We start from the raw sequence: 27,814 nt of genomic DNA on the forward strand, positions 1-27,814 counted from the left end.
TAGTTGTATTAATTTAGCAACTGTCTCAAGTTTATATATATATATATATATATATATATATATATATATATATATATATATATATATATATATATATATATATAAAAAATAATATGATGAAATAAAAAAAAAAATGCAGAAACAATAAGAAAGAAAAACTCCAACAAAAAAATATCATCAAAATAAAATATAATAAATAAAAAAATATAATATATGTATGTATAACAATTATTGTTTTTTTATTAATAATAATAATAATAATAATAAATAATAATAATAATAATAATAATAATAATAATAATAATAATAATAATAATAATAATAATAATAATAATCAAGTCCCTACTCCTGGCATTAGTACACAAATACACAAGTACCATTTATTTATTACAAACTCTTTATTTTTTCCTTATATATAGTAGCAGAGGTGTACAAGAATTAAAATGCACGTATATAACAAAAATAGCCTTAAATCGATTCTTTCACTCTTAGCTTGCTGCCATGCATTTGTTTTTGTTTTTTTGTGATGGCTGGGGGGGAGTTAATCATGGTATTAAACTTGTAAGGTTCGTTTTAATGCTCCAGATGGCAACGCACTGTAATTTAACTGGCATTTGGGGGGGGGATTCATTGCCGCCCTTCTTATTTCACTGAACACAACAACAAACGCACAGAGAAGAAGTCCACAATCAGAGCCGTCAAACTGGTTTTAAGGTGCCGTTAAGATCCACTGCTGCTCCGATCATTCAATTTGACCCCTGAGTTTAAGACGCATTAGTTGCACTGCAATTCCACACACTGGGATAAGTATACTGGAATCTTTGTGATTAAAGCCACCAAAACAGATACAAAAGGAGGTATGGAGTTGATTTTGCTGTAGTCAGGAGCGTCTGGAGAACACCAAACATTAACTGAAAGACTGAAAGAATGCCAAGACCCATTGCATCCAAGTTTTACTATGAACAATAAAAAATCACTGCCCATTTAAGTTGTTGCTTTTTACCTTTGCAAACCTATAGCTTCCTGGTGGCAATGGGGGACCAATGAAATGTATCGGAAACATATGAATACATACAGGAGCCTGCGGGGAAAACAGAGAACAATGACACATGCATGATTATTTTCCTTACAACAGCTTCCAGGATCTGCTCTTCTTTATGTGTTAATCCTTAAAGTGCTTTCGAACTTTGCAGGATTGAGGTCTGTGGAAGTAAGCATGGATTCAGTGCTTCTTATTCTTTGCAATATTGCCAAGAAAAATATTACACCCAGCTTTGTTATAAAAGAGTGTTTTCATGGCACATCACATTTTTGGCATGTAAACTCGAACACTGTACAGGTTTGAAGTAAAAGCCTCCCCACTCCTTAACTTACATGTTTAGAAAATACAGTATTTCTTTGTTGTTTCAAAGTGAAAAGGATTCTAGTAATGTACCATAAACAAGAACCTTGCCAGTGTGGGAAGGTCTTTCAGCTAGTATCTAATCTGTATTATCACTTGAACATGTCCCCTGGTGTCCTTTAAACACATAAATAACACATTCAGCTAACCCAGGGGTGTGTGTAACCCTTCTGATCTCGGATAAACCAACCTTCATCGTCATTCACAGAAGAAAAGAAAAAGTTGCAAAGTGTGGAGAATTTAAACTTAATTGCCACACAGACTTCATTTTTATTAGGAAGATCAGTTCCTAATAAATCCACTCTTCGTATGAGAAGCTTTATTGAGCTGTCATGTTAACTTTTTTTTTTCTCTTGTGTGTGTGAAAACAGTTTTTCTTTAGCTCTGTTTAATAACCCAAAGGCAAACTAAAACTCTCTTCCCAAATATTCCAGAGGTCATGCAAGGTCCCAGTCTGCTGTGACATTGTCTGTGTTGTCCAGAGCCCCAGTGACCCCACTTGACCTCCAGAGTGCACTGCACCAGGCAGTCCAGGAGAGGGCGCTCCCCCTGTACACTGCCTGTGCAAAATGGATAAAACAACAACAATAAACAGGGCCCCGAATCATACAATTCATTCCAGCTGTGCTCTTTTCATTTTATTTCTGTTCACTTTTGTCTCTGGGTAGCAGTGTCCTCTATCCCATTGGAGACAGTGCTATGATTTCTGTTAAAACAAAGAGCTCCCAATGCAGAGTTACACTAGATCTCTCACTGACAGGTTCACTGGATTAAAAATGGGCTTCTCTTTTTTCAATACATCGAATTGCTGCTTCCGGTAGAGAAGAGAAATAGGCTGATAGTCAGACAATGCTGATGGTGGGTGTGTGCACTGGCTTCTCACAATCCAATGAGGTGGAAAGTTATCTCTGAAGGTTCCTGGGAGCGATACAGTACCATGCTGTGCAGGACAGAGCTCTCTCTCTCTCTCACCCTAGTCATGGATAGTTTAATTCTGCGTCTCCATTAGACACGCGGTCCTCCCATGAATCTGCTGATGTCACCACTTCCGTCTGACTATTTTAATGCATGCTGCAATCAGATTGAACCAAGACAGTCCAGAAGCTGTGCTGGGAATGCTTGTGAGCTTTCACTGTGAAATCTCATTTGCAGATTGGACACAAATCAATTCTCTATTCTGTGCAAAGGTGGTCACGTTGAAATGCAGGAAAAGTGAGCCCATGAAAGTACATTTCTAGCATGAATGAAAACTCCCGCAGCTGTAATGTCAGAATGGTTAGGGTATCTCCTTTGCGATTGGTCTGAAGGAAACTTAACCGTCTGTGGTCGAAGCAGTTGATTGGCCAGAGATTGTCTGTTTATTTCCTGCTGACCAATCACACGCCATATGAAAGCCCTCCTCAAGAAGAATCAATCAAATGAGTCCCAGTTAAAAACAGGACCAATCCCAACAGAGCTCACATTGTCCGCCTCAGTTTGACTCTTGCCGGCTCTTGCTTTCTTACGGAGAGCTCAGTTTTCTTGTTTCTAGATTCCCAGGATCTGGAAAACAATATATATATATATATATATATATATATATATATATATATATATATATATATATATATATATATAAAATGTGTGCTTAGTTCCCTGCTCGCTCCCAGTGTGCTTGTTTGTAATAGTGTGAGTGTTAATGGTGGTGTTAATGGGGTGTAGGGGAGGTGTTAGTGTGGGAATTGGCGTGGGAATAGGCGTGAGAGTTGGCGTGGGTATTAGCGAGTTGGCGTGGGTGCTGGTGAGAGTGCTTACCCGCCAGTCTTCCAGAGTGTGCCCTGCTCTCTCCGAGCACCAGCTGCAGGCTGCTGATGGGGATCCAGCCCTCTTTCTTGCGGTTCAGATTCTTCACCAGCCTGCGGAGCACAGCACAAGAGACAGAGAGAGAGAGAGACAGGAGAATGATCAGATCTGCTAGCTACCTCTCCATCAGGGCAGAATCTGGGGGGGGGTCTGGCTTTCAACCAATTCCTCTCCATCTCTCTATGTACCCTGGAGAACAATTTATTTGCAAACCAACCTTCTACCTCTGATGTGAGAAATTATTAAATAGTGTGTATTTTCCCTTTCAATTTCAAATCACACAAATAAAGCCAGGGAGCTGGTATCACTGTCTTCTGGAAATGCCTTTTAGTTTCAGCAGTCAAAGGTAACATTCACAGCCAGCAGCTGTATTGCCCAGCCTGTTAAATCCATGGTTTTCAGCATTTTGATTGGCTGTCAAAAACATCGCTGGGTTATAAATACAATAGAGGTTAATCCATCACACTGAGAAAGTTACAAATAGGAATTCATTAATAAAATGCTGGAAAGTCTCTCGACACACAGAGTGCTGACTACAGCCAATCCTGAGTGACCCGGGTTCTGCTCAGACTCACCACTGCCCTTCCCTGTCCTCCTGAAGGAGCTTGATCACATCTCCACTCTTTATTACCAGGTCGTCAGGCCCACACCTCCTACAGTCTGCTACAGCCTTGTACCTGCCAGGGGACTGAGAGACACAGACAGTACAGGCTTGGGGGGGGGTGGCTGCTACCCTTACAGAGAGAGGATGGGGGTGTGAGGATGTGACTTAGCTTGCCTGTTATTCAAGTTCAGGTTCAGCTAACACCCCTGCTGGAAAGAAGCCTGTCTGGGATAGAGCAGGTCAGGTGATGGTTCCCCCGCTGTACTCACCAGGGGGGCCCCGTCCTCCTCCTCAGTGTCTGAGGGGTTGGAGAGGTCACTGGTGCCGCTCCAGTCCTCCAGACCCTCGCAGATATCCACCGAGTGAGAGGCTCCGGGCCAGCCTAGCAGAAACACACACAGGCAGGGGGGTGAGCCAAGCACACTTACAGGGAGAGAACGAGAGGGAACGATTGAGGAGGGCTGCTGCTGCTGTTACTAAATTCATTACGAGGGATCTGTGATAAAGAATGCCTGTACCAAGTTTTATCCTACTTCCATTAGCGGTTCTCAAAATATAATAAAAAAAACATCCATAACTTCAGGCATCCAACCAAAACTGCAAACTATAAGAAACAGTCAAGCAAACATAGGTTTCAGCTAGCTGAGCTCCTGGCAATGCTGAAGCATTTGGAAAACAATGAAAAAGGACATTTACCCTCTGTAGCATTTCCCTATTGTCAGTGAAATAAAAAACTATTTAGGTAACACCCCCCCCGGTGGCTGCACGGCCGCGGTGAATTTCAAACATACTCTTGCGGTTCTGCTGGTTCTGTGGCGAGAAGACAAGAGCGTCCAGCATGACCGGGCTGGTCCGGCCCGACTCGTTCTCCTCTGAGCTGAACGACGCCCTCTGCAGCTTACTGAAAGGAACGACACAGACACTCACTCACAGCTCAGCAATCAGATTTCAGTGTGTCTCATGGTAAGGGGGTGCAATGACTGGCAGAAGGCAAACAGCAGCAGCCAGTTATTTTTTAGCAGCACCCTACACACAGTACAGCCATGACCAGGTGCAGGTGTTGTACTTATTTTGTTTGTGGGTCACTTGTGATGCCGGCGATTTCTGTGACGCACACACAGAAACACGTGCGCCGCGGGGATGGTGTAATCTAGCCTGGAAAAGCACCCCACACTGACGGCTTTCGACGTCTTAATCTCCCTGTAGGACAATCAACAAGTTAAAGTACAATTGTTGCTTTGGTTTGGTTTATCTATTTAGGATGACAAGCATAGCCATTTTACACTTCGAAGATAATTGCGTGGGCTTTTAATGCTGTGTACAGACAATGCAAGATTATAACCTGATGTTTAAACTTGATATTTATATAACGGCCTGGAGGTTCCCTGCTAGGCTGTCAAGACGCTGCACGTACTGTATAAATCCTGTACATGGCAGTGTGGGTATTAGCAATGCACTATTTAGTGTCTTTCCCATTTTTGGAAACTATAATTAACTGAGCTTTCTAAACAGCCCAATATATTTTCATTCGCTGTGCTGTGAGGCTTACCTGTTACACAGCGGTGGGGAGAGCTGCATCAGGTCTGTGGCTGGACTGGGAAGGAGGGTGTCCTCTGTGAAGGAGAGACAAGAGCACAGGTTGAGAGGCAGGCTCCACCTTGCACTGCTCTGCATGCTGTATTCACATGCACAGACTCGCTGCTCTCTGCAGAGTGGCACAGTTTTGTATTTTTCCATTGATCCCAGCAGACACCTTGAATAACAGAAGCTTACTGTCGTTCAATCTTCCTCTGCACAGGGTATTTTCCTGTAACCAGGAGCATGGAGCCAGGATTGCTTGTCCATGCACCCACACCCAGTACACTGGACATGCAAATATGCATTACCATAATTATAGGAAAACAAGCATGCACTCAAACAAACGTAGCGTTCATGCAAACAAGCGAAATCAAAACAAACACAAATACATTAACACAGACACACACATACATGCACATGCACACACACAGGCAATAAATGCTGAAGTGACCTCGTAGAAGTTTCTGCTGATTGGTTAGCACTTTCCGAATCTCACTGAGCCAGGCCAGCTTCACTTCCACAGAGGGAGCCTGAGAGTAACAATGTAAAAACAGATCAACCACCACCATTGCTGGAGCACACCTGTCCCTGCTCCAGTTCCAGGGAACACCATATCTGGCTGCAGTGCTTTAGACTGCTACACCAAGCTGCCCTCTCTTCTCTAATATCCAGACTCCTTGGGACTGCAGACTCCTCCTAATCTATCAACAGACAGTCACATTTTGTTTTGCATGCAGTGATATAGTCTATACCAAACCATTGGCTTTACCTTAGTTTTCCCATAAAGTCCTGTATAGAGAGTCATGGTACAGGAGTAACTACACTGTCAATCACAGTGACCGATTGTGAGCAAGATCTATTAAACAAGCAGCACGCCCCCTACCTGCACCATATACACCTCCTCCCGGCTGCTGTACCAGATCTCAAATTTCTTGATGTCCCCCTTCACGTTTTCGGTGATCCCCACAGCACTCATCTAGGACAGCACACCATAAAAACAACTCCATTTAGTTCAGCACAGTTAAATATCTGATACAGAAGGATGTCTGGAAGCTTTGGTTCCAGGTCCTTGCAAACAGCAGTTCAATATCTGATTGCTACGTTATTTTATTAGATGAAATGCAGTGTGGGGAGGCTCTCACCTTGAGGCAGTGTTTGAAGCTGTAGGAGGGCGTCTTGTCGTAGCCCTCTCCGTGCTCCTCCCTCCTCTTACAGAAGAGCAGCGCGCGCTCGTGCAGGAACAGGTGCCTCTGCATGGGCTTAAAGCGGGCCAGCTCTTTCATCTTAGTGGGACCCTTCTTGTGACTGATCCACACGCTGAAGGAGCCTTGCATCAGCACCCGGCCCAGGTCACTCAGCTCCCCCTGCCAATACAATACACAGTGCCTGTCACTACACTACACAAGGCTTGCATATACACAAAACACAATGCACTGCTAAACACATAACACACTCCTGACAATATCACAGGAGCCCACGCAGCCCCCTCCTGATAGTGCACACACCTCGTATCCAGTGATGGCGATCTGGTGCATGGAGTCATTGACGGACTTGAGCAGGTCCAGCATGGCTGTGAGCGCCCCCTCCAGCTCCTTAGAGCCATTGCAGTTGGTGCTGTACTTTAGCAGCTCCTAATAAGGGAGAATGAAGAGAGGGGGGAGGTGGGAGGGGAGAGAAGGAGAGGAGAGTGAGGAGAGAAGACCAGGAAGAGGGGAGAGAGTATGGGAGAGAGGAGAGAGAAGATAGGAGAGGGGAGTGAGGAGAGGGGAGAGGGGAGAGGGGAAGGTAGTGAGGAGAGGAGAAAGGGGAGAGAAGGAGAGGGGAGAGGGAAGAGAAGGAGAGGGGAGAGGGAAGGATAGTCAGGAGGAGCCATGGGACAACTGAACTAAGGCGTGTTTATCTGTGATGACTCACAAAGCTTTAAGTCAGTTATTTAAAGTCTAGAACATGAATATCAAAGAAACTTCAGAAATGCAGAATCAGAAGTTATAAGAAGCCCTGGTGAACCTTTAGTAAGAGCTGGTACTTGGTAAGCCTCTGGACTGGCTTCAGTAGGTAGGAGTCCAAACCCAGCTTGTGGTCAAGCTTCCTCTGGCATTCCTGCAGCAGAGGAAAGGGCGTTGTTATCAGTACAGGTGATTACAGTCCAGGTGTTTAGATGAAGGAAGGACAGGTGTGGAGATACCTGGAAGAAGGCGCAGTCGGAGCACTGCCTCCACAGAGACTCGGAGCGAGGCTTGTTCTGACAGTACTGCTCGTACATCTGGAAGTTCTCCTTCTGAAACACAGTCAGAAACAACGAGTTGTGGGGCTGGCTAGTGCACCAAGAGCACTGGGATTAACTTCACGAGCAGGATTCAAACGGTTCACTGAAGTACCATCATATGTCTCCTAACATTTTCAAATTGAAACCATACACTAAATCACTAGTGCTGCTTGTGTAAGACTGTACATGTGAAGCAGTTGTATATGGACTGTGAAGATGTGTTTAATATTAAATACATGGGCTTATACTGTATGCTTGCAACACTTTATTTGGCCTGCATAGAGTTAAAAATGGTTCAGATGATACTGGCTACTGTTTAATTGTGAAGTTGTAAGACCCCTACCCTGTGTCACTCACCCTCTCAAGAAAACAGACTCCCACCCTCTCGGGGGTCTCCAGACAGCCCTCAAGCTCCTGCAGGAACACCCTGTAGAGAGACAGCAGCTTTAGACAAACCGGGCCACTGCAGCGCACGCCAGAGCCAAGTCCAGCCCAGGGCAGCCAGGCCTGTACAGAGCAGTGCAGAAGCGCCCCTGCACACAGCACACAACACTCCTAGACTCTCCCACAACACCAAGGCACACCCCAGCAGGGCACCACAGCCTCAGCCTAGAGCAGCCTGGACACATCTATAAGGGAGAGTCTCTCTGAAACTATCCATCTTTCAAAAGACTAAATCAGAGAAGTGTTAACCCCAGTCAGCTCATGAAACCTTCTGTCCTCTTCAAGCACAACACAGCAAAGATTCACAGTTATGTGGCACTTTCCCATTAAGGTAAAGAGATAGAGACCTGGAGTGCTTAATTGCAGCCACTGCAGTTTGACAAGCATGGGAGCCATTCCACTGTGGGAGTGAAGGGGATTCTTGTTTTTGCTGTGATGGGGCTTTGATTGTGGAAATCAGTCAGTGTCACAAAGCAATGGCAATCCTAATGCACAAACCAGACTGGCAAATCTCTCCCTGTGCTTAGACGTGCCATACAGAGCAACATGATATGGGTGTCAAATGATCCTATTTTAATAACACAGTAACCTCCACATACATCTGGGAAACTAGTGTGTCGCCAGAGCGGTGCTTCTCACATCCACTAAGGGGGACTAACTAACACTAACAGCATGAACCCTTTCAGTGAATTAGCATGCTCATAGCATTAACACAGCTCTAAGGACTCTAAGACACTGGGGTGCTCTGCGCTGATGATAGGCTGGGCTGCCCTGATAAAGTAATGAGATTCAGAATGTGGTTCTTGTCGTGCCTGCTGTGAAAGCTGTATATTTCGGTCATGTTACCGAAGAGGACGGCCTTCTTACTGCGCAGGACAGGGGGCATGAGGACGGACAGGGCAGGATTGTCCATTTCCGCCCGGTAACCCTGCAAGAAACAGACAAACATGAAGAATAGTGGAAATGATCTCTAAAAGAACTAGCAGGGACAGAAATAAGACAGCTTGCAGAGCAGTTTGATCCATTCCTCCTTCTACTACGAGTTTAATAAGACACACCTGAGCTTGTTACATATACACTGGGTGGCTAATCAAGCTTGTGGTAAAACTGGAATGGGTGAAAAGGCTATGCATGGAATAAATCAAATGGACCGAATGGAAGCGAGGGTGAAGTCCTCTCACCAGCAGCACAGAAAGCAACTCGTCCACATAGACACGCTCCGTCTCAATCAACTCCTTCATCACGAGGCTGCAGAGAGAAGGAGAGGTAGAGTGTGAGTGTGAGTGTGAGCGTGAGAGAGAGAGAGAGAGAGAGAGAGAGAGAGAGAGAGAGAGAGAGAGAGAGAGAGAGAGAGAGAGAGAGAGAGAGAGAGAGAGGGGTGGGCAGGGCCGGGTTACCATCTGAGCAGGTCAGGGCTGTCCTCTCCCTCTGAGCTGAAAGAGAGAGAGCTGCGTGTCTCCTGGTAGTCATGCATCACCTCAATCTGAGAGGGAACAAAACAGAAATCACTGCCTGGGCTTGTACTGAGACTGAGGAATACGTTGCTCTGTTCTGAGCGACAATGTTCACCTTTCAACATGGCTTGGTAGAATATCTCAACCCAAAGCCACAGAGCAGTAAACTAATATACTGTACTAATATAAAATATGAACTCAGATAATTGTACAGTACATGTATATTTGGATTTGCTTTTTGGTACAGACAATAATTAATTAACCCTTTCATGCACTACTTTTTTTTCATTGCTTTATATTGGGGGAAAATAGGTCATCCTCATATGAGGCTATCATGCATTTGTGTTTCCCATATGTCCCCACATAAAGATTAGATTTTTTTTTTTTGTATTTGTTCTCATGAGGTCGCCAAGCATGAAAGGGTTAATTTGATGCCACTGTTTTACCTTCCTGGAGTTAGGGCTCTTCCTGGAGGCTCTCTTTCTGGGCAGAGACAGGTCAAACGAGAACTTCAGACTGGAGTTGAAATCCACACCTGGACAGAAGAGGGAAGCACTGACCCGTTTATTAAAAACAAACACAAATCTCTCTCTATCTGCAGGGACGAATTAGAGCAATCAGGACCTTTAATGGGTTTGTGAGGCTGATGTAACTGCCCACCCGAGGAGGCACTAAATTAATTCATGTACCTTACCTCTCATGATACCTATGGCAAATAAATTAATTGAATATTTCACTGGCTCAGGTGGCAGCCTGTACACAATGCATCCTGGTGTGCGTCGCCTGCAGGCTCAAAGCCAACAGATTTAACATTTTTGCAAAGGAATACAGAGAGAGAGCCGCAGTGAGTTGCCCACAAACAATGAGGAAAGCTTTTAGTGAAATGGGAGGAAGGTGGATTCAATATGAATGTGAAACGAGAGCTCTGTGGCAGTGTACTGAGGGGATACAAAGCATGCACCATCAACTTTACACTGCAGAATCGTACCAGCTAGTGAACCTCAGAGATTCCCATGCTATTCCCATTAGACCAGGTGTGTAAATGCAGTCCATAATCACATACAGACTGCAACCATGTGTCCTTTTCAAGTAATATGTGATTGTGTGCCAGTGTCGGCAGTGGTAAAATCTCACCTTACGTACATTTTTGGGCACTTTATTCACCTGGTCAGGGTACAGTAAAACACCTCCAGTGTAGGCGCTGCCTGGTCAGTTCGAAACAGGTCAAACTGTAGTCAAGCAGACAACGTGTCACATTTTACTGACTCAAAGGTTGTCTGTCTGGCTTTGGAACTCATTTGATCAACCTGTACCCCACAGGGAAAAGCCACAGCTGGATTTTGAGAACATTTTACAGCACTGGAGAACGCAAGATTGCATCAAGTACTTAAAAGTTGATCAATGCTCCCCACGTCAATTCCCCAGTAAATCTCTTTCAAATCCTGGCTGGGCTCATCTTGGTAAAATTATTTTGGTTCTCAGTTGAAATGCTATGCTTTTCCAGAGAGTGATTGTGAATTTGAATATGATAACAAGCAGCTCTTAGTCTCTCCACCCCGGATAAAGCAGCCTCTGTGTAGCTGTGCTGGCTGGCCGGCTCACCGTGTTTGGGGGAGAAGAGCGGGGATTTGGAGCGGGGCGGGTTCTCGGGTCTGGGAGCCACCAGCTGGACGGGCCGGACCTGCTTGTCCGTCAGCTTCTGGAGACAGGCCTGTCGGTTCTGGAACATTCCACGTACCGCCACCACCTTCTCGTGAGCTGTGTCTATCTTTTCCTATGAGAGCAGTGACAGTGTGAGAACAGAGATGATTGACAGAACTTCCTGCTGTTATCTGACTAAGTTAGAAGCCATTTATATGTTATTTAGTTCAACTGTTTCTATATTGTTAGGTTCAGTGTCAACAGAAAAAACTATTACTAGATTTCCAAAGCTATTTACTCCAAATCATTAATTAGCACAATTTGTTTCTCAGGTGAAAAAACCCCACAGAATAAACATCTAAAACAAATAAGAAACTTCATTCAAGCCCCTCAATTAAAAGTCTTAGTTGTTTAGGTCTGGTTTGGCGACTTTGTTGGGTGTGTTTCTCTTTCCTGAATAAAATTGTGCGAGCGACGTTGAAATAGTTTCTTTTAGGTTGGGGAGGGTATGGGGTGTGATGCGGTTACCAGGAGCTGTGGGGTGAGGATGGACTGGTACTCCTCCCTCATGGCCTCGGCCCCGGCACTCAGGGGAGGGGGGCTCCCCTCTTGGAACCTCTCGATCTGCCGCAGAGCCCCCTGCGCCCCCTCCTTTGTCTGGAACCGATCCACTTGCTGATTGGCCAGGAGGTAGGCACCCTTGTCACACCAGCACAGCGCCTGTGACAGACAGACACACAGACAAACCGGGACCCTTCAAACAGGTCTGAAGAACAGGACACACTTAGAGTAGGTAAGCAAGCAGACAAAGAGGCAGGAGAGGCAGGGGAAAGCAAGCACACAGACGGAGAAAAACAGAGACAAGGGGGAGGCAGGACAGAGAGATACAGACAGACAGACATGGACAGACAGACGTTCTTAAAAATAACTGAGAACAGATAGATGGACACAACCAAGCTTTTGTATGACAGATGAAAACTTTTCCTGTACTTTTGAAAACATGAAAACAATCTTGCTTAATACATTTTTTTTGCCCTAATTTAATTGCAGTCTGATGCATCTCTACAGTATGTGGGCCACTGCTGTTTTAATTAGCAGGTCCCCCCCCTCCCCACCCCCACCCTGCTCCAGATCCCCTTATTTAATCCTAACAGGTCTCCCATGACTCTGAGAATGGAAAACTATTACTGTTAAACACTGCAGCCCCTTCCTGGGGAGTCTGGCTTTTAACACTCTGTCCAGAAAAGCCTTGCTATGTTTGCGTTAGAAGCATTAAACGCACTTAAGAAATGTGAATCGCACGAGGGAAGGAGAGGAACTGGCTGCTTTCTGCAGAGTCGTAACTGCTGATCTCTTGAAATTCAGCAGATCATATTGTATAAAGACATAAAGCTAGAGAGACAGAACCAGTAACGTGATCCAATAATCAATGGTGATGAACAAAAGCCTGCTGGAGTCTAAAATGGGCAGATTTCACCAAAAACGTGCCGAGGTGGAACACCGATCCCACATACTTACATTAAGCACTGTTAGAATTGTCATTTTTTACAGTCTTACCTCCTCTAGGCAGGACAGCAGCTCTCTGGAGCGGGCGAGGGATTCCCTCTTGGCCCGCAGGTTGGCAGTCAGCACGTCCGAGAGGTGCCGCAGCTCATTGCAGCGCTGGCATAAGAGCGCCAGGGCATAGTGGTGGCTGGCAGCCAGCTGGTGCCCCTGCAGGATCACTGTCTGAGCCCGGCCCATCTCCTCCTGCAGAAACAGGGAGAACCGGGAGGGGGGAATGAAGGAGCCAACTCAAAAAGGAGGACCAAGCAACCAAGCAACCAAGCAACCAAGCAATTCTGTTACCATAAGGTGCCCGGACGACACCACATGAAACAATGCCTGTCTAACTTGATATACACTAATGGAGTCCATTCTTTGTTCAAATGTTGCGAATGTTACCTGAGCTCTCCCCTCCAGTGTGTCCACATCGTGGATGAGATGCTCTGTCTGAGCGACAGTCTCTCCCGCCCCGGGTACCTCTCGCTCCTGAGCAGACAGCTGCTGTAGGGACGTCTCCATCTGCAAACAAACCCATAGCCCGGGCATCACTCACTGCCTGCTGATTTAGGATCGATTGATAGGCTGGTAAACTAATGCACTGACAGGGAGCCACCAGGGTCAGGAATAAGAGGATTCCTAGTTCATGAATTAAGTCACAGAACTGCACAACTGCAGCTCGGCCACATCGCTCTTGCTGTACCTCGTGGAAGTGTTGCTCAAACTCCCAGAGCTGGAGGTATTGCTTCAGTTTGAGCTGGTGCTTCTCCCAGAACCCGTCGAACGCAGTTCCCATGTCGTGAAGCTGAGCCAGCAGCCTGAGGACAGACAGAATGAACAGCTTCAGGATCATATGTCTACAGGCCCAGTGGCAGAGTGTGCTATAGGGGCCCCATAGTTGTTTTGGGGGGGTCACATTATGGAAAAGGTCACTCTAGTCAAACACCACAATATGATTCCGTCCCACGAAATGCACAAATTAGAAAATGTCACAAACTGTGAGAAAAGGGGGACCCTGCAAAGGGGGTTGCTCATAGGGGTTATTCATTTGCCTCCCCCCTTGACGCCAGCCTGCATACGGACTGAGATCAGTGGAATCATTACTGTACACTCTGAATTTACTTGAGCTCCAGGGAACAGATTTTACTGCATGGGGTAAAAAAAAAAGCAGATGTTTCCAAATCAGCAATAAATAAGATTGTTGATCAACCTGCCATCTAAGACTTCTTTAAAGAATTAGTTAAAGAATAAACACATTTGTAGCAATTAAAAGTAACACAGTAATTAATAACAACTTAAAAAAGTAACCAAAATTTGAAACATTTTTACTCTATAGTTTGGGAGATGTAGACAGTTCATAGCTGATTTTCCTGTACGTAATTCAAAGCAACTTTAGTGACAGCAAAAAAAGTTAATATTCACGAAAACTGTGATTTCCACATATTTGTAATGTAGTAATTATGAGACATTTTTAAGTCATTCTTGTACTATTTCTAGTCCAAGCAGTGAAATATACATTGTGAGTGCATGCTTTTTGGTAACATGAACCATTTTTTTGATTTTCATTGTACTGTGCAGTGAAGCAAAGGTTAGTGTGCGCTTCGCTGAGCCCCGGGAGTCTCCTCTCTGCTGTCTCCTGTCTGTACCTGTGCACCATGTGCCAGTCCTGACTCACGTCCCATTCCTGCTCAGACTCCACCTCGGCACTCGCAGACTCCTCCAGACTCGACAGCAGGTGCCTGCCCTCCCTCATCACTGAGTGCATGTCTTCCTGTGAAACGGGGAGGGGGGGAGCAGAGCGAGATTTATCAGCATGAAAACGAAGCATCCCCAGGGGCATGGTGGAAGGTATATCTAAAAGAATAACCATGGCTGGAAATACAATAAGACTGCAGTTTCATCCATTCCTGGTTTTACTATTAATAAGACACAGCTGAGCTTGTCACCTACACACTGGGGCTAATCAAGCCCTTAGTGAAACCTTTGGAATGGGTTGAGTCACTGGCAGGTATTCTTCATTCAGTTAACTAAAGAGATTTACAGTAGCTTTGTATTTTCTTAGTTTTATTTGCTCCACCACACAATTCTTACCAACCATAAGAAATGTTTTCCCATTAATATCTCAAAATACAAACAAAAAACAAAGCACAGGCTATAGGAGGAAGGCACGGCTAGCAATCAGCCCATTCCTAGTGCAGCCCTACCTTCAGCTGCTTGTACCTGTCGGTGTTAGCGATCAGCAGGTACTCGATGGAGATGATGTCATCGGGCAGCTCAGTCTCAGCCAGCTCCGTGCCGAATGCCTGGAGCATCTGAGCAATCTCCTTCACAGTCACTGCAAAGCTCTCGATGGCCTGTAGGGGGAGCCAGCAAGACAGGAGCTGATTACAGGGAAGTGGGGCGTAATGGACTTCTATGGTAAACCAGAAGTCCCTGCTGTAGAACTATATGTAGATTTGTCCCGCAGTGCAATTACAAGACAGACCACTGCCATGTGTTGTATGCTAGTTTGGGATGGGCCTTTCCCTCTAGAAGAGGGGACTGTTTTGTTGTATCTCTCTGGCTCCTGCTTATTTTTAAATCAATGATTACTGATCAACACAAACAACGATGCTCTCTGCGCTCTACACAAGATAAGGCTGTGTTCTGAAGTAAAAACTGGATTGAGTGCTCCTTGGGTACAGACTATCTCCAATCACATAAAACAATTCCAGCCTTTATTTGTTTTTCAATCTGTGATTATAACACATCTGGACAACAGATGCTATTGTGCCAGAGAAAACAGCGCCACCTATTGAGCCACCATAGACACAGCAGCACAGCTCATCCAAGCAATGACCAGACCCAACCCTGCTTAGCTGACTCTCCCTCCTTTTGTTACCTAGGGCTGAACAGTGTTAAGACTAATCATATTAATGGCTTTGGATTAGTACCTTAGGATGCTTGGTCACTAATGCATGCTACAGAACTCAGACTGCGACTGTGTAATGTACCACGGACTAGGCGAGTGACATGAAAGCAATATAGAAGGTGTGTGTAATTGAGGTATGAGTGCTTTATCTCCTCATAGCCCAGTGTGGCCCTCCTGCCCGCACCGTGCGCAGGACGACCCAGTCGCTGTGGCAGTACTCCAGGGTGCCTCCGAACTCTGGGGTGAGCTGATTCTCATCGATGTAGCGCAGCAGCTCGGTCACAGAGCTCAGCATGACCACCTGAAACACAAGAACTGGGTCTGAGGGAGAGGGAACTGGACCCAGGAGAGCCACAGAACCAGGCTGGTCTGCAGTTCCAAGGCTGCAGAATCACTTACTTTATATACCCAGTTGTTGATGCATAGTTCACCCCCTAGTCTCTAAGTTGCTTTGGATAAAAACATCTGCTGAATGACTAACAACGGGCTCAAAATCACTTCCTCTTTAAGTGATATTAGTGACCGTGGGTTCAATCTGGAATATGATGTTTCTCTTAAAGGGAAAGTCAGACCCGCAGATAATATTTCAGCTCTTACTGGCATTTTAAGCATGAAGTCCTCTTGGCTGAAGCGGAAGCCGATGTCAGTGACAGTCCGCTGGAAGAAGCTGGTGGGACGCAGAACCAGGACCAGGTGCAGGTTTCCTGGGAAGGAGGCCTGGAGGAGGAAACGAGAATAACGAGGCACTGAGCACTCCCATCCGTGGTTCACACATTCAAAGCGTGTACATTTCGGACAATTGGCGTGCCCTTTAGAATCCTGGATTTGGTATCATCAGTAATGTTTTTTTTTTTCTGTTTTCATAAAAGTGGTGCACAAACACTGTGTTCACTAGAGACCTCTATGAGTGGCTGGCACTCATTTCAAAAGACATTTCGAAGATATAAAATGCAGTGATTGGGGGTGGTGTGATGAATGTGTGTGTGTGGGACTGTAAGGTTGGCAGGGAGGGGGTTAATTCTGTCTCTGCCAGAAATCAGAGGTGTGGCCGTTCCCCAATTAGGTAATTGAGTGTTAGGTGGGAGTGGCCACCTGTATAGAGGGAAGCAAAATCCTTTGTTTGGGGAGGGGTGCTTGATGAGTTTTGACCTGTATGGTGGAGGTGAATCCCATCCTGCATTGTTTTGTTTAAACGTTTTATTTTGGCCCAGTTTATTTATTCTGGTTTTGTTTATTGTTGTCCCCCTGTGGGATTCCTAAATGTTTACTTTGCTAACCAGCTTGGGCCCTGGTGCTATCCTGTAACAACAGGGTACTAAAACTAATGAAGGGTTGCTAACTCGCTATCAAATGACACTTTTAAAATCAAAGGAACCATGAAAGCATCAAATGCAACACATCCCAGAACAATAGCTGCAACGTTGCTAAAATGTCAACCCAATTACAAAGCCATTAAAATGCCCATTGCCTGTCATTTACTTGCTTTTTAATCTTCACCTGGTGCAGCTATCGTTGAGCTGGGCTGGGACGGGAGGGGGTGTTGTTAAAAGTGTGCTAATGCAGCGCATTCCAGCTCATCACTGTCACAATGTGGACTTCCTTTCTGTCAGCTGAGAGGCGTGAAGGTGTAATTAACATCTTGCTGGAGACACAGCAGACCACAGAAGCTGTCAATCTGCTCAGTGCTATATAGACTATAATACTGTGAGAGCGTTCAAAGAGCAGCTGTCCGGGGCAATCTGTACAAATGTGTGCCGGGGTAAGGGTAACACACAGTTTTAAAATGTGTGAGGATGGCGATATTTTTATTTATTTTTTTGCCTTAAACACGTAATTTGTGGTAAATGACTGACGGACATGTGTGCTCATTTTAACATATTGTTTTTTAAATACACTTTGCACTAACATCATGTTTCTTGTCGTCTCATATTGTCCCGAACCGGAACTCAACTTTGCAGCTACATACTTTCAGAAAGCAAATCGTTAAATTAAATTCGAGTGCGTGCCACGTGTCTCGTCAAACTGGCTCGTGTCAAACCCGGTCACTTACTGACCTATATTGGAGTTTCCAAAAGTGTTTTTTTTTTTTTTTTTTTTTTTTTTCCGGGGGAGCGTGTTGTTGTACCACGATGTTTTAAACCAGCATTGTTGACATTGGGGTGTCCTGGAATACTAACCTAGCAAGCAAGCCCCGGTAATTAACAACATAACGCACTCTCAGTGATATTTGGCCTCCAAATGCAATCATGGCGAGATCTTCAGGGTAATGTGATTTGTTATATAGGTGTTAATGCGCACTTAAAGCCCGTGCCCTACCTGAAGCGCATGACTAAGCTATATTATACAGCCAGCTACCTGTGCAAAACAAAATGCCATAGACCAGTCCCACACAATATCCTCTGTGGTATAGTATAGCTGCAACACCACTCTGCAGCATTTTTCCCCCATTACATTTGAACTTGAGAAGCACAGTACTATAGCAGTATAGAAATGATATGATCAGAATCATTTTACCGTGGTCCTCCGGAGCCTCGCCATGCCCGGCGGAGAGTTTGCCTCTGCCATTTCTGTTAAAGGGGGCGGATAATCGGGGTCTTTCCCTCTCGCTGCCACCCGCCAGCCGCCGCAGCCGCGGTATGAGAGCTCAGCTCCAGTAAGGGGGCCGGCCACAAGCAGGCATCTGCAAAGCTGACGATGCCGTTGCCAGGAGCAGGGTGGCAGCACTGTGTGAACTACATAGTTTTATTTTCAGCGCGGAGGATGCTGCACCAATTCAGCAAGAGCCTGTGTACATGTTTTCTTCTTTTAATTAGAAACGGCGCGTTCTCACCACATTCACAGCCTTCTATTTGAATTATTACATTTAAACATCTCTACGCACGTATGCAATCTGCCAGCCGCAGTGTGCAGAGAACTTGGTAGGGGGTCGAAATAATTGAAAGCTAACAAAGAAACACAACGTAACAAGATTTCTAAAAGAAATGTCTTGTACCGCTGTATTTTACATATATAAAATCTGACATACACACAAAAAAAAATTGTTTTATTTGTTAATTTCAGGTTTTTATATATTTTTTTAAGATGGCGTATATGGGCTCAATTAAACGCACATTTGGGCGAAATAATGGAGGAACATAACTTTTCAAACAGGACACTTGAATATTCAGAAATACATTCCAGTGTTTAAATATGAATCGACTACACCACAGACTGAGCAGAGGAAACAGAGCACACGAAGCACCCCTGCTGGGAGCGTCAGATTCAGCACCTCGGAGAGCGCTTGTGGCTTCCCAAGCATCGGAAAGATAGTTTAGTTGCGTGTGTAAACATTTTACAGCGCCGATAAATAATAAACAGCTTATATGTGTTTGGCATGTAATATCTCCTTATTTTAGGGTATTACTACTAGATGAAATAATATTTCCGTTGATTTATATAGTTGAATGCAAAAATAAATATGTTACAGTTTTTTTAAACGATATTTAAAACACATGAAGTAGAAAAGAACAGCGTGTTCCAAATGCATTGCAACGTGTCCAGCCTTACCGCTATCCTGCAGAGAGCCGCTTTAATTGAAGCCCAGGTGTCCATCCTCCGGTCCAGAAGAAGAATAAATTTAATTTCGGGTTCACGTTTTCTGAATTAAAAAAAAAAAAAAAAAAAGACAGTTACATTCACTTTGCTGGCCTTACTGTCATCATGATAAGTAACCCCCGCAGTTTGTGTTTGCTACACGTGTTACAGTTAAACCTCAACTCCAGACATGAGCTCAAACGAATCTATATCACGTGTAGTGATGTGGTCAAACCCATTGTGCTGGTCCAGATACAAGCTGCCTGAGCTAGCACGTCACATTTAGAAAGATTTTCCACAGGAGGGCGCTCTACAGACCTTCCCCTTGTCAACCCTTTTTCTGAGTGAACACAATGGGTTACGTTTTAACGGTCCTTTTCATACTATTTTTAATATCTGAATAAACAAATTCGAACCTGACATTTCAGAGAGATAGTGTCTTTATCAAGTATATGTTCATGCATTTGTTTTTGGATTCAGGATTTAAATCAATGCTGTTTACAGTAGAGGGATTAGAAGAAACCAAATAAATGCAAGTTGAATGTGCCTCAAGTAAAAAGAACAATGACTCACTAAGTCAATACTTTGTTATGAACATCGGTGTAACAATGTGGATTTTAGATACAAATCAACCTCCTAAATACCCCCCACACATACAAATGCACCGGCATTTTTTGGGCAAGCACACACATAGGCTGCGCATTGATATCTTTGAAGGGGCATTACATTTGCTCATGTTATAAGATTTGTGATTCTTAACTGAAAGCCATGTGAACACATGGGGAAAAGAGACTTTTAGTTTGAATTTTAAGCAATGCATATTTTGTAACGGACTACTGTTTCAAGTAAGCGCATCACCTCACTCTTTATGTAAACTGTTGTCATCAAAAAGTTTGAAGAACATGATGCACACACACACACACACACACACACACACACACACACACACACACACACACACACACACACACTCACATATTTAAATACAAAAAAACAGACACATGCAAAACACAAACATATACTCATGTCCACACAGACACACATATTTTCAGCACATAGAAAACATGATTCTGGGTTTCCGGTTCCTCTGGAAGACATACTGCAGCAGAGCTGCTGGATTTATTTAACAGCACATTTCTGGAACCCCCACAGTTCTTTCACTTTTGCAGAAAGGAACTTTAAAACCGCAGCTTTTGCATGATCCAGCAGAACCATCTCTTCAGCATTACATTCTCCTGAGCCCTGCACAGAGTAGCTCTGGGCTAGACATCACTGGTGTCAAGAAGGGTCCTGATAGAATCAGGAGCAGGGAAGTGCCTCTGACCACCGATAGAGATGAGAAATGCTGATCATGGCTATCAGTTCTTCAGATATCCCGGGAAGCATTTCTCCTGCTCTGTAGTGAATACAGAATTAGCATGGTGGCACTGCAATGCAGGGAGGTACAGCATAGCCACGCACCGTGGAATCATGGTTAAGTAGGTCAACACTTTAGTGAGTGCATCTTCCGGAACCTCGTTAAAACTGGAGCACTCTGGGAGGGTGATGACAACAGCAGAGCCCTCTCCCCGGCCACCTGGAAGAGGCAAACACAAACACAGTAAAGCACTGAGATAAGAGGAATGCCACAGACAACAGGTAATAGGATCTTACAGTTCAGCTTGGATCTCACATTTATATAGCGCGTTTCATGACCAGCAAAGAATCCCAAGCACAGTGACAGACGATAATCAAACAACGTAAAAGGAGAATACATATCAACTTTTTTTATAATTCATGGGAACACATTTGCCTATTTCAGTCACTGCAGCTGATAATGGTTGCTTGCATTGTAAGGCACTATGAGACGCTGCAGTGCATGGAAAGAAAGCTTTGTATAAATGTATAGATCATGAGATGTACTGAGTGAGTCGTTGAAGGAACCTGCTCTTGCTCTGACTCCTGAGCCTGCAGACATGCTGAGGTAGCAGTCATTAGATGCTATTACCATACGCGGCTATGTAAATGTATGTGTCCCTAGTAAGCATCTACACAATTAGATCTTTAAACAGGTGTGTTCTAGGTAGCCACACAAATTGAACCTACCATGCCAATTACTGGCTTCCTCAAACTCTCTTTTATTGCTTAGACAATACATTCTACTGACAGTCTTTTGTGCATGTGTGAAGTTGTAACAGGTCTTTTTTCATATCTACAGCCCATACTGAGTTCCATTCAAGGTCCGAGCTTGTGTATTGCCACGAAGATGATCTCTTGCTGGCATTCAGTCCCAGCTCCTTACTGACACTGTATGGAAAAACCGTGACCAGAACACCTGGGCCATGATACAGCGATGGAAACAAGACCAGTTTCAGGTTTTACTACGAGCTTGATAAGCCTCTGTGCATGGGTAACAAGCTCAGGTGTGACTTATTAAACTTGCAGTAAAACCAGGATTGGATCAAACCACTATGCAATAGGAGTCTTATTTGCATCCCTGTGCTAGTGTAGGTGAACAACATCTCTGCTTCATGCAAATGATTGAACAAGGTTACCAAAGAGATTACAGGTAAACTATTAACAGTTTTTACCTGACAGGTATGCAATTTGCTTCTCCATGTGCTCAGAGATGTCCTGCAACCTCATCGGAATGTCAACTCCTGACAGGAGAGAAGAGCAAACTGTTAGACTGGAGCCTCGCAGCTCACAACAACAAACACCTTGGATAAGGCTTTGTGTACGCAAGAACACTGACTGCAGAAAATCCACTTACTGTTTCACTGAATTGAATTGATTTCATTGGTATGAAGTTTGGTTACATGTAATAAAGAGCCAATTGATATACAATGAAAGTAACCATATGAAAATGAAAAGATAGCCCTATCATTCCAAACGTTAAGAATCAACGCTTACACATTTTAACATGTGTTGTGTTAGAACACTACCAATACAATATTTGATAAACATGAGCACAAAATATGACTGATAGCATTATGATGGATACACACAAGCACCCCTAATAGATACCTAGTTTATTAACATGTGACTGAACCCAGGATAATCTCCATTAAAAGTGTTTATTGCAATGTAAAGGTAGATATAGCCTATTGTGTGAGTATGCGTGTCATTGTGTGTGTGTGTGTGTGTAATATGGTCCTAGCTTGTGCTCTTTTAATACTTTGCTCTTTGGGCCAGATAAATAACTAGTATTAGAATGAGTGTAAGCTACATGTTTTTCCCGTCTCTTAAAGTTTGAAATGACCTCTCAATATGCAATCGTTCAGGAATATCTCCTCCTTATTGTAAAGCTGGCTTTGTGCTGTCCTGCTTTTCGTTCTACGAATGCTTATCTTCTGAGTGCCACTGGTCTTTCCACATTAACCACCCTATTAACAAACAAGATTGTTCCCATTCCTGGGCAGCAAAAGTCACAATCATGCTGGTGAGTCATTAAGTGTCCTGAGAGAACAGGTGTGCCCGGCAGCTCCGCAACACTGCCCCCTAGTGCTGTTATTCCTGGAACACAGGGGAATGTTATTAGACCTCTTACGACCCTTTAAACATCTACTGTCAGCCTGAGATACTAATGGAGCAGATTCATCTTCACAGCATTTGTATAAGCAAAATTGGTGCTTGTAATGCTTTTGGGTTGATGAAACGCGTGAGACTAATTCACCTGCAACAGCCAGACAGACAACATTCAGAATGGTTGTTGTAATTGGTTTCCACTGTAGTTATTTCTAACCAGTTTTAAATTCACTGCTAGCTATTGTTCTGGCCGTCTCAACTATGATTTCTTTCATGCTGCTGTGACATTTTATAACACAGGCGGAGCCAACAGCATCCAGAACAAGAAGAGAGGTTAGAGAAGAATACGAATGCCACTTGAAGCCATTTATTCTAATAATCTGGGGCTGACAAGCCACCTCTGCCTGCAGTTGGTCAGTGCTGGACCCCTCCCAGACAGGGACTGCCACTGGGGCTGAACCATACTAAATTGTTGTGCTTTTGTTAACTGGATTTCTAGCCCTCACTGGGGACTGATCTGGGGCCAGCAAACCCACTTGTCTGTGGCATAAGCCTATCCAAACAAGGGCCAGAAGTTCACAGTGCACCAGCCCTTTTGAGCACAAGTACTATAAGTACTATACTGTAGGACATTAAAAAAATGAAAGCTTAAGCCTTGAGTTGAGCTTGCATGTTATCTGCTGTAGCAGCGTATAGCAGCCTGTCATCATTTAGTTAATGAACTCAAGCTAAATATTTCATGAATGAACCTGTCACCCCATGCAAAGATTGTTGCTCTGAGGGTAGGATATAAAATGCTTCTTAACAAAGGGAGCCCCTATTCCAACAGCAGTGTCTGTATTTCAACGGGCACTGCTGCACTAGTTCATCCCAAAGCATGATCTGGAAGGGTTCCACAATGTTTGGCAACAAGGTGCTTGCTAGCCCACCATTAGTTTATTCTTTTAGGGGTAAGGTGTTTGACACCATCGATTCCTCAGCTGACCATTTCAACCCCCTCGTAAAACCAAGTTCATTCAAATAAATCACGGCATGCTTTAAAAATGAAAATGACTTGATTATTTGAACCTGTCCTCGTAGTTTATACCAAGAAGTTTACTTCAGCATTCATGATTCACTGCATTTCTATAGTGAACTGCAATGGCTAAGCTTTGCAGGTTTGTGCTGCTTTGTGAAATAGTTATTACTAATTGCACACTGTAAAGGCTATAACTATTGTTACAATAGTATAGAACATTATATTCCAGGCATCTTCACAGGCAAACAGGAACAACAGGGCCCCATCTCTCCTTACATCATTCCATATTTTGATCTTTTGTGCCCAGATGTTCCCATGGTGATTTCCATGAGTCTGCTGGAAACTGGTGCACCCAGGGCTTGATGCTTTGTGCTCAGATTCATACACTGATAATGCTTCACAGATATTACATTCAGTGATCCTAAATGAACAACTGCACCTGTCCTGTTGAGTCTACAGCATGACCTAACCCTTAACGTCAATTAGAAATAGCAGGGGGTCCATGAGAATTAATGGCCATGTGAACTTGCAAATGCTTCTGCAGATTAATAAATGGGTGGGTGTTTTGGGGGGAATGGGTTGTTTTAATATTCTTGCTTCAAACTTATACAATAATTTAAATATTCAGCCAGTCAGAGTGCAAGTCTTTCCAGATGTATGTGGTAAAATGTCAGGCCCAAACTCCATTAATAATGTGGCTCTGTGTGATATTGAGCCCCTCCATTAAACACTGCTGCTATCATCTTCTCATTGGTGAGCTGTTACTGTACGTTATGTCTTGATAGTTGCTTACCTTGTCAAATCCAGTCTTCTCACTCAGTTGCACACAAAGTCTCATATTACCTGCCAATGTTACCCAATACACAGGCAATCACCATCCAATATGGTGTGCATTTCAATTCAGACTGCCTGTGCTGTATTGGAAAACAATATGAACAAGCTATCATCTGATATAGAAGTATTGCATAATTCAGCAAATATTATCCTGAAATCCGACTGATTTCAGAGTGATTAAACACACAGAGGTACGCCCATGTTGTGACTATTAAAAAAACAAACAAAAGAGAAGCACTCAAAGCAACCTGGAATTATTGACAAAGTCTGAAATAAATGGCATCTTCATAATTTGCCTCTGTGCTTATCTGGGAAATGCTGTGAGCGCCACTTTTAAATAACTTCAGCCTTCAGTAGGTTGCTTATCATTAACAGATATACTTTAAAGCTGGGTGCAAAGATGAAAAATTACCTTAAATGTAAAAAACAGGGAGCAGACAAGTTTATTTCTGCAAACTGGGCATTACTTGTAGGAAAAATGTCTTTAAGTTCCAAACCCTTTTCACATGGCTGGCTTTTGCACTTGATCTGCGAGTATACAGATTGCTGCTATACTTAACTGGGTTCACAGAGGTGAGGAGCTCTCAATTACAACTCATTCTAGAGCTCAGAGCTCTAACCTGGTCCTGTAACCTGAGGAAACACAACCACATTTCCACACAGGGGCCAGCGAGGCACACAAACCTGGGAAGAACAGCAAAATAAACTGCTGTCATGGCATGTAGATTTCCAGCACCCACTGTCATTCTAGTTACCGGTAGTTGGGTTCTCTAAACAATTGAAATATTTTGAATTACCACCCCCTGGTTTTGGTACACATGCTTATCATATTCAAATATGTGCCAGGATTCATACAACAGGCAAATGACTCCTGTGCGATTGGCTCGTCTCTGACTGATTCAGTTCTGTCCAGCCAATTGGAAAACAACATCTGTGACCTTGAACTAGCAGCTCTTCCGGCCAGCCATTTGAATCTGGAGAGCTGTGGTGATCCTGGATGGACATACGCTGTGACTTTAACTTGCGCAATGTGGATGCTGATAAATCCAAAAGAAATACCTTGGCACACTCATATATAGATAGAGGAACAAAAAACAAAACAAATACATTAAAAACTAAACATCCAACAGCACCCCTCCCCTATATTCCTAATCCCTCCCTGGTAGTAGGATGCACAGAGCAGGCATGGAGAGGTTTTGGAAAGCTCAGCAGGCTGTGGGTAATTGCTTGCCCCTGCTGCTGCTGCTGTTGGTGCTGTATGCTTTGTTTTCATTGCAAAGATCACACACACACACACACACACACACACACACACACACACACACACACACACCTGTTTCTGGCTAATTCTACCCGAGTCAGTGGGAGGAGTTCCTCTCAAACAAAAGGCATGATTTCAAAAGCCTTTTCAAAATGAAGCGTGTTACTGTTGCAGCACCTGGAAAGGTTACTCCAAATACCTCTTAAAGTGACATGCACCCACATGGTTTATTGTTAAGCTTTCTGTCACATGACAGGGCGCCACCTTTGAAGACTCTTTTTCCCTTTAATTTGGGAATCGGAATTGAACTTTTTGTGAACTTTAAGATCCAGTGGTACTGACATATTAACCTAGCAACACATGCAAAAATAATTTCCTCCTCTCAGGATCAAGATAAAGGGCAGCTTGGAGTTACAATTAGAGAATTAGAGGAGCTCTATCTCAGCATACAGAATACTTTTTTTTTGTATAAGAAGATAATAAGAAAGCAGTGTGCCCGATCGTGCTTAAATATAAGGACTCATTACTGGATGTTTCCAAGCATGTTTAACGTGCATGGTTTAATTTACTGGATACCACGGCAACAAGGAAAGCAAGATTGATATCTGAATAACTAAACAAACCTGAAAGAGAGATAGATACAATGTGAAACTGTTACAGTTCACATCAGAACGACAACTGATATTTTTGTTCTTTAGAGCTAAGACTGATGGGCAGCTTTCTGTGTTTACTGGGTCAACTGCCTGTAAAAACACTTTAAACACATGAGAAGGAGAATAAGCTGGGATGCAGTCAGTACCCTGAACACAGTACAGCACTGTATTTGCAGCATTGCAGTTCAATTTGAGCAGAGCTAAGTCACTTAGTCAGCTGCTCCAGCTGGTACCGGTTGCCAGCAGCCTGTATACAGAATACAGACACAGCAGCGAGAGGAGGCCGCACAGCGCAGTGTATCGTGTACTCACTCTGCAATGTAGCTTGCAGCTCCGAGCCCACCTGCAGCAGGCTGTAGTAACTCTCCATTTCCGTCTCCGAGATCCGTACCAGATCATGCGGCAGTGCTCCCAAGTCCTGTCCTCTATCGCCGGAAGTGCTGGGATCAGAATCCATGGATCTTGAGGTTCTCAAACTGCCTCACATCCCTGCCCTGCTCCTATCAGGAGTGGCTGGCTTTCTAAAACAGTCAACTTCTCACTCTAGAACAGGGTAGCATAGGATGCTGCTACTTCAGATGCATTTATTTCCCTGCGCCAAAGCTTAAGTCACCTTGAGCAGGCAAAAATGTAGATATTTATACTCGAGAGGGAGAGACAAATCGCTGTTGAGAAATCAATGAAAAGCTAGCACCCAAAGCCATGTATCTGGTTGCAGCACCACTGGCTAAATCCGAGAAGTGCTGACGTTTGCAAAGCGGCCAAACCGTTGAGTCATTTTTCAAAAGAAATACCCCAAATAAATGATACAGAGCAAAATACTGATCAGACACCCCAGGCAGTTGCTCCTCTCCGGTCCTCCTCAGCTCTGACACAAGCTCCCTGTGCTTCAGTGTGTCAGCTCTCAACTGTGGGAGGCAAGGGCTTTTGAAATGCTGCCAGCTCCCTCCAGGGTGATTTTAATTCGTTCAGTGTCTGCTCGTCTCCTCCTGCAGCCCTTCTGCTCCGGCACAGCTACTGTACCTGCAGTTCCGCTGTGACAGCCCTGCCTTGTTATTTGACTTTCAGCCAACATCACTCCTCCTCCTTTCTCTCTCTGTCACACGATTACACCCGTTCTTTGGACAGACTAAACAGTCCCTGCCCATAGATATGCCAGCATGCACTGTTTTCAAGAGCAGTTCTAAGCTAAATTCTGATCTCCTACTCACAAAGCGACAGGCTTAAGCTGGGGATTCCCTGCAGGAGTTCCATTTCCATATTCGAATTACTGTATGTGTCAGA

The 27,814-nt window shown here is 44.1% G+C and overlaps 1 protein-coding gene across 1 annotated transcript; it reads right to left on the bottom strand.

The window, feature by feature from the left end:
* Positions 1 to 422: 422 nt before the first annotated feature.
* LOC121295212 (proto-oncogene DBL-like) lies at positions 423 to 27,532 on the bottom strand. The gene is made up of 30 exons (XM_041219634.1): positions 26,843 to 27,532; positions 21,828 to 21,896; positions 20,719 to 20,833; positions 19,231 to 19,321; positions 16,282 to 16,401; positions 15,869 to 15,985; positions 14,978 to 15,127; positions 14,420 to 14,544; positions 13,477 to 13,591; positions 13,176 to 13,295; positions 12,789 to 12,980; positions 11,760 to 11,951; positions 11,193 to 11,364; positions 10,037 to 10,125; positions 9,534 to 9,619; positions 9,318 to 9,384; positions 8,949 to 9,064; positions 8,050 to 8,119; positions 7,612 to 7,704; positions 7,434 to 7,526; positions 6,932 to 7,057; positions 6,569 to 6,790; positions 6,310 to 6,402; positions 5,878 to 5,956; positions 5,398 to 5,461; positions 4,640 to 4,749; positions 4,118 to 4,230; positions 3,820 to 3,932; positions 3,197 to 3,297; positions 423 to 2,944 (listed from the first exon to the last, which is right to left on the bottom strand). The coding sequence occupies exons 1-30, from the start codon at positions 26,985 to 26,987 to the stop codon at positions 2,904 to 2,906; spliced, it is 3,399 nt and encodes a 1,132-aa protein (XP_041075568.1). The 5' UTR covers positions 26,988 to 27,532; the 3' UTR covers positions 423 to 2,903.
* Between the last annotated feature and the right edge of the window lie 282 nt (positions 27,533 to 27,814).

The sequence above is a fragment of the Polyodon spathula genome, chromosome 20, assembly GCF_017654505.1.
Source record: "Polyodon spathula isolate WHYD16114869_AA chromosome 20, ASM1765450v1, whole genome shotgun sequence".
Taxonomy (NCBI): Eukaryota; Metazoa; Chordata; class Actinopteri; order Acipenseriformes; family Polyodontidae; genus Polyodon; species Polyodon spathula.

Coding starts and splice junctions, on each gene's coding strand:
- LOC121295212 (XM_041219634.1), bottom strand. CDS start 26,987: ATGGATTCTGATCCCAGCACTTCCGGCGATAGAGGACAGGACTTGGGA. Junction 9,620..10,036: donor AGAGCCCTAACTCCAGGAAG/GTAAAACAGTGG, acceptor GTTCCCTCTCAG/ATTGAGGTGATGCATGACTA. Junction 9,065..9,317: donor AGTTGCTTTCTGTGCTGCTG/GTGAGAGGACTT, acceptor TGTTTCTTGCAG/GGTTACCGGGCGGAAATGGA.